Source organism: Oncorhynchus masou, chromosome 12, assembly GCF_036934945.1.
Source record: "Oncorhynchus masou masou isolate Uvic2021 chromosome 12, UVic_Omas_1.1, whole genome shotgun sequence".
NCBI classification, from domain to species: Eukaryota; Metazoa; Chordata; class Actinopteri; order Salmoniformes; family Salmonidae; genus Oncorhynchus; species Oncorhynchus masou.
This window is the reverse complement of record NC_088223.1, coordinates 22,345,055-22,355,547: the sequence shown is the minus strand read 5'-3', so window position 1 is coordinate 22,355,547 and position 10,493 is coordinate 22,345,055. Positions and strand designations below refer to the sequence as shown.

General features: G+C 46.5%; 1 protein-coding gene across 1 annotated transcript in view; it reads left to right on the top strand.

The window, feature by feature from the left end:
* Positions 1 to 10,493, top strand: part of LOC135549698 (CUB and sushi domain-containing protein 3-like) — a gene marked incomplete at its 5' end in the record, with an annotated part of 323,045 nt that overhangs the window by 228,262 nt on the left and 84,290 nt on the right. Inside the window, 3 exons of the mRNA XM_064979922.1 lie at positions 1 to 111; positions 3,956 to 4,129; positions 6,288 to 6,461. The exon at positions 1 to 111 is cut by the window's left edge and continues 84 nt beyond it. Coding sequence (XP_064835994.1) covers positions 1 to 111; positions 3,956 to 4,129; positions 6,288 to 6,461 — 459 coding nt within the window. The remainder of the gene's footprint in view (positions 112 to 3,955; positions 4,130 to 6,287; positions 6,462 to 10,493) is intronic.

Genomic DNA, 10,493 nt, shown 5'->3' with positions numbered 1-10,493 from the left:
CCAAGATTATCTTCAGCTGTGACCCAGGCTACTACCGCCTAGGCCCCGCCCACATCCAGTGTACGGCCAATGGCATATGGAGTTGGAGGAACGAAAGGCCTCACTGCCAGAGTGAGTATAGGGTGGCCATTTTCTTTTTTCCAATCTGGGACTTTTTACACCATTTCCATGTCAGAAGCATATTGTGTTTAGGTTGTGTTTTAGGCTGTTACAGTGTGCCTTAGCCGTATTGTATGTTTATGTAATGATTATCATTTTGACAGGCATTTTTCATGAGTAGCAGGTATGCCTGGAGTGTGGATGTAGAAGTACCAGGTATGACTGGAGTGTGGATGTAGGAGTAGCAGGTATGCCTGGAGTGTGGATGTAGAAGTACCAGGTATGACTGGAGTGTGGATGTAGGGGTAGCAGGTATGCCTGGAGTGTGGTTGTAGGAGTAGCATGTATGCCTGGAGAGTGGATGTAGTAGTAGCAGGTACTGTATGCCTGGAGTGTGGATGTAAGAGTATCAGGTATGACTGGAGTGTGGATGTTGGTGGGAATAATGAATAGACCACATTGATTCTTCTGGTTTAAAAAAAAACACCTCTAACCTCCCTTTACCTTCCCCTCCTCCTCTTCTCTCCACTCCTCCCTTCCTCTCCACTCCTCCTGTCTCCCCTCATTTCCTCCCATCTTGAGGATCCCCCCAAAAATAATATGATTCCCCTTCGGAGCTTGTGAATTCAAATAGACTTTATCACAAAAGTAGCAACGCCGAGCAGGCCGATGGACCAACTGAACTTTCCAGTCTCAGTACTCTGCTTTTATACAGTTTTACCCTTACATAACATAGTCACTCCACTTTATGTTAATTATTAATACCCTTTAGCCCTGGCCACCCTTATCTTGTTGCCTTGCTTAGTTTCCATTCTTTTATTGGCTCAGACATTAGGGCATAGATTCTATTGGTGCCGTGACATTGCAATGACACAAAAAATAAACAGACATGCACACTCCTACTGCAGGTGTATGTCTGATGGTGCCTATAACTGATTAACTAATGTTCTTGTCCAAAGGTAGTCACAAGTTCAGGCCGATGTTGTCTATGTATGATTATCCCATGTGCATGTCCAGTAGCTTTCACAAGATCAGATATGGCCCAGACCAGTCAAGTCTGTGTTGGTCTAGCTTGCCACATCCACATGGATTCTGCTCAGATATGGCCCAGACCAGTCAAGTCTGTGTTGGTCTAGCTTGCCACATCCACATGGATTCTGCTTACGTTCTATTTTTACATGTCTAATGGTTAACTCCATGTTGATCCAGCTTTGTACATTCACATGGGTTCAGTCTTCATTCTGCTTACACATGTCTAATAATTAGCCCCATATTGATTCTGTTCCACTACTTCTGGGAAAACAGTATAGATACTGGAAAATCACCAAAGCACTGGAAATTCTCCTACAATATTTCTCAGGTGTTTGTAAATACCATTGGTCAGTCAGCTGGCTGATATCGTTCAGGTGTTTGTTAATGCCATTGGTCTGTCAGCTGGCTGATATCGTTCAGGTGTTTGTTAATGCCATTGGTCTGTCAGCTGGCTGATATCTCCCAGGTGTTTGTTAATGACATTGGTCTGTCAGCTGGCTGATATCTCCCAGGTGTTTGTTAATGCCATTGGTCTGTCAGCTGGCTGATATGTCTCAGCTGTTTAATGCCATTGATCTGTCAGCTAGCTGATATCTCCCAGGTGTTTGTTAATGACATTGGTCTGTCAGCTGGCTGATATCTCCCAGGTGTTTGTTAATGACATTGGTTTGTCAGCTGGCTGATATCTCCCAGGTGTTTGTTAATGACATTGGTCTGTCAGCTGGCTGATATCTCCCAGGTGTTTGTTAATGCCATTGGTCTGTCAGCTGGCTGATATGTCTCAGCTGTTTAATGACATTGGTCTGTCAGCTGGCTGATATCTCCCAGGTGTTTGTTAATGACATTGATCTGTCAGCTGGCTGATATCTCCTAGGTGTTTGTTAATGACATTGATCTGTCAGCTGGCTGATATCTCCTAGGTGTTTGTTAATGCCATTGGTCTGTCAGCTGGCTGATATCTCCCAGGTGTTTGTTAATGACATTGATCTGTCAGCTGGCTGATATCTCCCAGGTGTTTGTTAATGACATTGATCTGTCAGCTGGCTGATATCTCCTAGGTGTTTGTTAATGCCATTGGTCTGTCAGCTGGCTGATATGTCTCAGCTGTTTAATACCATCTGTCAGCTGGCTGATATGTCTCAGCTGTTTAATGCCATTGGTCTGTCAGCTGGCTGATATGTCTCAGCTGTTTAATGCCATTGGTCTGTCAGCTGGCTGATATCTCCCAGGTGTTTGTTAATGATATTGGTCTGTCAGCTGGCTGATATCTCCCAGGTGTTTGTTAATGCCATTGATCTGTCAGCTGGCTGATATGTCTCAGCTGTTTAATGCCATTGATCTGTCAGCTGGCTGATATCGTTCAGGTGTTTGTTAATGACATTGGTCTGTCAGCTGGCTGATATCTCCCAGGTGTTTGTTAATGACATTGGTTTGTCAGCTGGCTGATATCTCCCAGGTGTTTGTTAATGACATTGATCTGTCAGCTGGCTGATATCTCCTAGGTGTTTGTTAATGCCATTGGTCTGTCAGCTGGCTGATATGTCTCAGCTGTTTAATACCATCTGTCAGCTGGCTGATATGTCTCAGCTGTTTAATGCCATTGGTCTGTCAGCTGGCTGATATGTCTCAGCTGTTTAATGCCATTGGTCTGTCAGCTGGCTGATATCTCCCAGGTGTTTGTTAATGATATTGGTCTGTCAGCTGGCTGATATCTCCCAGGTGTTTGTTAATGCCATTGATCTGTCAGCTGGCTGATATGTCTCAGCTGTTTAATGCCATTGATCTGTCAGCTGGCTGATATCGTTCAGGTGTTTGTTAATGACATTGGTCTGTCAGCTGGCTGATATCTCCCAGGTGTTTGTTAATGATATTGGTCTGTCAGCTGGCTGATATCTCCCAGGTGTTTGTTAATGATATTGATCTGTCAGCTGGCTGATATCTCCCAGGTGTTTGTTAATGATATTGGTCTGTCAGCTGGCTGATATCTCCCAGGTGTTTGTTAATGATATTGGTCTGTCAGCTGGCTGATATCTCCCAGGTGTTTGTTAATGATATTGGTCTGTCAGCTGGCTGATATCTCCCAGGTGTTTGTTAATGCCATTGATCTGTCAGCTGGCTGATATCTCCCAGGTGTTTGTTAATGCCATTGGTCTGTCAGCTGGCTGATATCTTCCAGGTGTTTGTTAATGCCATTGGTCTGTCAGCTGGCTGATATCTCCCAGGTGTTTGTTAATGACATTGGTCTGTCAGCTGGCTGATATCTCCCAGGTGTGTGTTAATGATATTGGTCTGTCAGCTGGCTGATATCTCCCAGGTGTGTGTTAATGATATTGGTCTGTCAGCTGGCTGATATGTCTCAGCTGTTTAATGCCATTGATCTGTCAGCTGGCTGATATCTCCCAGGTGTTTGTTAATGATATTGGTCTGTCAGCTGGCTGATATGTCTCAGCTGTTTAATGCCATTGATCTGTCAGCTGGCTGATATCTCCCAGGTGTTTGTTAATGACATTGGTCTGTCAGCTGGCTGATATCTCCCAGGTGTTTGTTAATGATATTGGTCTGTCAGCTGGCTGATATCTCCCAGGTGTTTGTTAATGCCATTGATCTGTCAGCTGGCTGATATCTCCCAGGTGTTTGTTAATGCCATTGTTCTGTCAGCTGGCTGATATGTCTCAGCTGTTTAATGCCATTGGTCTGTCAGCTGGCTGATATGTCTCAGCTGTTTAATGCCATTGGTCTGTCAGCTGGCTGATATGTCTCAGCTGTTTAATGCCATTGGTCTGTCAGCTAGCTGATGATGCCTTTGTTATTGTCTGTGCCACAGTAATTTCCTGCGGGGACCTCCCTGGCCCGCCCAATGGGAAGAAGATTGGTACGCAGATGACCTTTGGGGCGACTGCCATCTTCATGTGCGACGCAGGGTTCATGCTGGTGGGCTCGACTGTGAGAGAATGCCTCTCCTCTGGACTGTGGAGCGGACAGGAGACCCGCTGCTTGGGTAAAACAACCAATTAATTCCCAACATTTCTGTTGTCTGTCTGTGTTTGTGTGAAACGACCAAGACAACATTCTCCAGAAGCTGTATTGCCTGTGAAATGTAGGCTTTTGCCCTAAGAATGTTTTTGTTGGTGTGGAGTTATTTTGGGCTTCACCCTCTAATGAACATATGTTTATTGTGTTAAATAGCTTGACTGTCTAACTTCTCTGTGTGCTGATGCCAAGTCTGTGGAAGCAGGGAGAAGTGTCTATTTTGGGCTTCTTTACTTTTTCTAGAACACGTCTGTGGACTGCAAATACTGTATTTCTGCAACATGTGTGATTAAATGAAAATCTGTCTGTCTGTCTGTCTGTCTGTCTGTCTGTCTGTCTGTCTGTCTGTCGGTCTCCTCTCCAGAACATGACTATTCAGTACAGTACAAGACTTCTCTCAACAACACAAACGTTTCAATTTAAGGGCGTTATTGTCATGGGAAACATATGTTAACATTGCCAACGCAAGTGAAGTAGATAAAACAAAAGTGAAATAAACAATAAAAATAAACAGTAAATATTACACTCACAGAGGTTCCAAAAGAATAAAGACATTTCAAACGTCATATTATGTCTTTATACAGTGTTGTAACGATGTGCTAATAGTTCAAGTACAAAGGGAAAAGATGTTTAAATATTATGGGTTGTATTTACAATGTTCTTCACTTGTCGCCCTTATCTTGTGACAACAGGTCACAAATCTTGCTGCTGTGATGGCGCACTGGTATTTCACCCAGTAGATATGAGTTTATCAAAATGTGGTTTGTTTTTTAATTATTTGTGGATCTGTGCAATCTGAGGGAAATATGTGTCTCTAATATGGTCATACATTTAGCAGGAGGATAGGAAGTGCATCTAAGTTCCACTTCATTCTCTGGGCAGTGTGCACATAGCTTGTCTTTTCTTGAGAGCCAAGTCTGCCTACTGAGACCTTTCTCAATAGCAAGGCTATGCTCACTGAGTCTGTACATAGTCAAAGCTTTCCTTAAGTTTGGGTCAGTCACAGTGGTCAGGTATTCTGCCACTGCGTACTCTCTGTTTAGGGCCAGATAGCATTCTACTGTAGTTTGCTCTGTTTTTTGTTAATTGCTTGACACATTGGAAATAAGTATATTTGTGTTTTCTCATGATTTGGTTGGGTCTAATTGTGTTGCTGTCCTGGGGCTCTGTGAGGTCTTTTTGTGTTGGTGAACAGAGCTCCAGGACCAGCTTGCTTACAGGACTCTTATCCAGGTTCATCTCTCTGTAGGTGATGGATTTATTATGGAAGGTTTGGGAATCGCTTCCTTTTAGGTGGTTGTAGAATTGAACTGCACTTTTCTGGATTTTGATCATTAGCGGGTATCAGCCTAATTCTGCTCTGCATGCATTATTTGATGTTTTACGTTGTACACAGGGGATATGTTTGCAGAATTCTGCATGCAGAGTCTCAATCTGGTGCTTGTCCCATTTTGTGAATTCTTGATTGGTGAGCGGACCCCAGACCTCACAACCATAAAGAGCAATGGGTTCTATAACTGATTCAAGTATTTTTAGCCAGATCCTAATTGATATGTTGAATTTTATAACTCAGATTATTCACAGCTCTGTGGCGCTGATGTTTAGGCCGATGTTTAGGCCGAGGTATGTATCGTTTTTTGTGTGCTCTAGGGCAACAGTGTCAAGGTGGAATTTGTATTTGTGGTCCTGGCAACTGTACCTTTTTAGGAACACCATTATTTTTGTATTACTGAGATTTACTGTCAGGGCCCAGGTCTGACAGAATGTTATCAGAAGATCTACTGTAGGTGCTGCTGTAGGCCCTCCTTGGTTGGTGATAGAAGTACCAGATCATCAACAAACAATAGACATTTGACTTCAGATTCTAGTAGAGTGAGGCCGGGTGCTGCAGATTGTTCTAGTGCCCTCGCCATTTTGTTTATATATATGTTGAAGAGGGTGAGGCTTAAGTTGCAGCCCTGTGGAAAGAAATTTTGTTTTTTGTCTCTCTCTGAGAGTAGTTTTTTCCTCTATCTAGCTGCTATGTGTCTGTTTCAGTTAAAACACCATCTCTCTCTATCCCCTTCTACGTCTCCCCCTCTCCCTTTTCCTCTGTCTTAACTTTTTCCTTTTGTGTTTCTCTCCAGCGGGCCACTGTGGTATTCCAGAGACCATAGTGAACGGTCAGGTGATTGGGGAGAACTTTGGCTACAGGGAGACGGTGGTGTACCAGTGCATCCCAGGCTTCCGCCTCATCGGCTCCTCGGTGCGGATCTGCCTGCAGGACCACAACTGGTCTGGACAGCTGCCTTCCTGCGTGTGTGAGTGTCCTTCTCTCACTCTCTGTTTCTCTCTCTGTGTTTTTCTCTTTATTTCTCTGTCTCTTTATGTCTATTTGTTTCCCTGTATGTATTTCACACTTTATATCTCTCTTCAGCTCTCAAGTTCTCTCACTTTTGTCACACACCAACCTCCTCTCAAGTACTTTGAGGAACTGCCTCAGAATAGCTCCAGTCTCAGTACTTTTTAAAATCAGTTTTCCAATTAAGTCTTATAATTAAGTCTTATACGTAGTTGATTACTGAAGTCTGGATCACTTTTGTGTGGTTAATGAGTTGACGTATAATACTGTTTTAGAGTGGTAAGGGAAATAGAGAGTTGAAGTTGAGTGTGGACCTGAGCCACTACACTGACGATTCGAGTGCCCCTTCTGAGAGCTCCCTCAGGTCGCAAAGATCCCTGGCATTTAAAGCATTCTCATCGTTCTCTGGACTCAGACAGAAGGACACTTCTCTGTCTTCCCAGGCACTTTTAATTAAAGGTCCAATGAGGCTGTTTTCATCTCAATATCAAATCATTTCTGGGTAACAATTAAGTACCTTACTGTGATTGTTTTAAATTAAAATGGTCAAAAATAAACAAAAAATAGCTTATTAGCAAATAACTATTTCTCAAACAAGAATTGTACTAGGACTGTCTGGGAATGATCTGAGTGGGGAGGGAAAACTGAAAACTGTCTGTTATTGTCAGGGAGATTTAAACTATCTTTCTTATTGGTCTATTAACTAATTTACCACCTGGTGATTTAAAAATGTTTTATTTAACATTTATTTAACCAGAAAAAGCCCATTGAGACCCAGAGACTCTTTTTCAAGGTAGACCTGGCCAAGAAGGCAGCAACAATCAATACATGACATAATTAAAACATACAACAATACAATACAACAACATGATCCAGCCTAAAAAAAAGCATATTTTACATTCATTCAGTGGCACTAACATAATCACCTGACTCTGATTGAGAACCGCCTCAGGCAGCCATAGACTACGCTATACACCCCACAAAACCCCAAGACGAAACACACCACAATAAACCCATGTCACACCCTTGCCTGACCAAATAAATAGAGATAAACATAATATATTTCGACCAGGGCGTGACAGAACCCCCCCCCCCCCCCCTAAGGTGCAGACTCCCGGATGCACATCAAAACAATAGGGAGGGTCCGGGTGGGCGTCTGTCCATGGTGGCGGCTCCGGTGCGGGACGTGGACCCCACTCTATAAATGTCTTAGTCCCCCCTCCTCGCGTCCTAGGAAAGTCCACCCTCGCCGCCGACCATGGCCTAGTAGTCCTCACCCAGAACCCCACTGGACTGAGGGTCAGCTCGGGACTGAGGGGCAGCTCAGGAATGAGGGGCAGCTCGGGACAGAGGGGCAGCTCGGGACTGAGGGGCAGCTCGGGACAGAGGCAGCTCGGGACAGAGGGGCAGCTCGGGACTGAGGGGCAGCTCGGGACTGAGGGGCAGCTCGGGACTGAGAGGAAGCCCAGCACTGAGAGGAAGCCCAGCACTGAGAGGAAGCTCAGCCAGGGAGTTGGATCCGGCAGATCCTGGCTGGCTGGCGGTTCTGGCAGATCCTGGCTGACTGGCAGATCTGGAAGAGTCTGGTTGACAGGCGGATCTGGAAGAGTCTGGTTGACAGGCGGATCTGGAAGAGTCTGGTTGACAGCCGGATCTGGAAGAGTCTGGTTGACTGGCAGATCTGGAAGAGTCTGGCTGACTGGCAGATCTGGAAGAATCTGGCTGACTGGCAGATCTGGAAGAGTCTGGCTGACTGGCGGATCCTGGCAGACTGACGGATCTGGCTGCTCCATGCTGACTGGCGGCTCTGGCTGCTCCATGTAGACTGACAGCTCTGGCGGCTTCTTGCAGACTGGCAGCTCCTTGCAGACTGGTAGCTCTGGCTGCTCCATGCAGACTGACATCTCTGGCTGCTCCATGCAGACTGACAGCTCAGGCTGCTCCATGCAGACTGACAGCTCAGGCTGCTCCATGCAGGCTGGCAGCTCCTTGCAGACCTGCAGCTCCTTGTAGACTGACAGCTCTGGCTGCTCCATGCAGACTGGCAGCTCTGGCTGCTCCATGCAGACTGACAACTCTGGCTGCTCCATGCAGACTGACAGCTCTGGCTGCTCCATGCAGACTGACAGCTCTAGCTGCTCCATGCAGACTGGCATCTCTGACTGCTCCATGCAGACTGGCAGTTCTGGCTGCTCCATGCAGGCTGGCAGCTCTGGCTGCGCTGAACAGGCAGGAGACTCCAGCAGCGCTGTAGAGGAGGAATGCTCTGGCTGCGCTGAACAGGCGGGAGACTCCGGCAGCGCTGGAGAGGCGAGAGGCTCCGACAACGCAGGAGAGAAGGAAGGCTCGGGCAGCGCTGAACAGGCGGGAGACTCCGGCAGCGCAGTAGAGTAGAAAGGCTCCGGCAGCGCTGAACAGATGGGAGGCTCCAGCAGCGCAGGAGAGGAGAAAGGCTCCGGCAGCGCTGGAGAGGCGAGGCGCACTGTAGGCCTGATGCGTGGTGCTGGCACTGGTGGTACTGGGCCGAAGCCTGGTGCGGGGAGCTGCCACCGGAGGGCTGGTGTGTGAAGGTGGCACAGGATGGGCTAGACCATGAAGGCGTACTGGAGATCTTGAGAGCAGTGCTGGCACAGGAGGTGTAAGGCTAGGAAGGTGCACAGGAGGCCTGGTGCGTGAGGCTGGCACAATCTCAACCAGCCGACTAACACGCACCTCAGGACGAGTATGGAGCGCTGACCCAGGTGCCATCAAATCCCCGACACGCTCCGTCGGGCGAATATCATGCTTAAAGCACCAACACAGCAACTCCCTCATTACTCTCTCCTCCAATTTCCCCATTAACTCCTTCACAGTCTCTGCTTCGCTCACCTCCAACACCGGCTCTTGTTCTGGTCTCCTCCTTGGCTCCTCACGATAAACAGGGAGAGTTGGCTTAGGTCTGACTCCTGACTCTGCCACACTCTCCCTGAGCCCCCCCCCCCCAAGACATTTTTGAGGCTGACTCTCGGGCTTCCATCCGCGTCGCCGCGCTGCTTCCGCATACCAGCGCCTCTCAGCTCTCGCCGCCTCCAGTTCTTCTTTGGGGCGGTTATATTCTCCAGGCTGATCCCAGGGTCCTTCTCCGAACAATTCGTCCTCCCATGTCCATTCCTCTCTTTGCTGCACCTGCCTGTTACCACGCCGCTTGGTCCTGTTGTGGTGGGTGATTCTGTAACGGCGTTCTTCTGTTGAAGGAGGAGCGGACCAAAATGCAGCGTGGTGGTTACTCATGTTTATTAAAGAAAATAGACTAGACATGAAATAACTGAAATGTGCAAAACAACAGACGGAAACGTGAAAAAACTATACAGCCTGTCTGGTGAATATAAACACAGAGACAGGAACAATCACCCACCAAATACTCAAAGAATATGGCTGCCTAAATATGGTTCCCAATCAGAGACAACGATAATCATCTGACTCTGATTGAGATCTGCCTCAGGCAGCCATAGACTACGCTATACACCCCACAAAACCCCAAGACGAAACACACCACAATAAACCCATGTCACACCCTGGCCTGACCAAATAAATAAAGATAAACATACTATATTTTGACCAGGGCGTGACAGTAGTCTTGCCTAATACTGTGAATGCCCTGGGTACTTTAAGTAGCAACCACCTAACAGACCGGGTATGGAGACCAGACTACAGAGGTAAAGAGGGATTTGACCCAAAAGGGCTTTGTAGATGAACACATACAAATGTATCTTTCTGCGCATATAAAGTGAGGTCCAATCTACCATTTGGTACAATGTGCAATAGTTGGTGAGTGACTTGGCATTTGTAATAAAGCTCAAGGATGCATGATAAACAAAGTATGGTCTCTGTAAGATGGAGGAGGTTGCATGCATATACAACAAGTCACCATAATCAATTACAGGGAGAAAAGTTGCCTGTACAAGCTTCTTTCTAGCCATAAGCGGGAGGCAAGCCTTATTACGAAGATAAA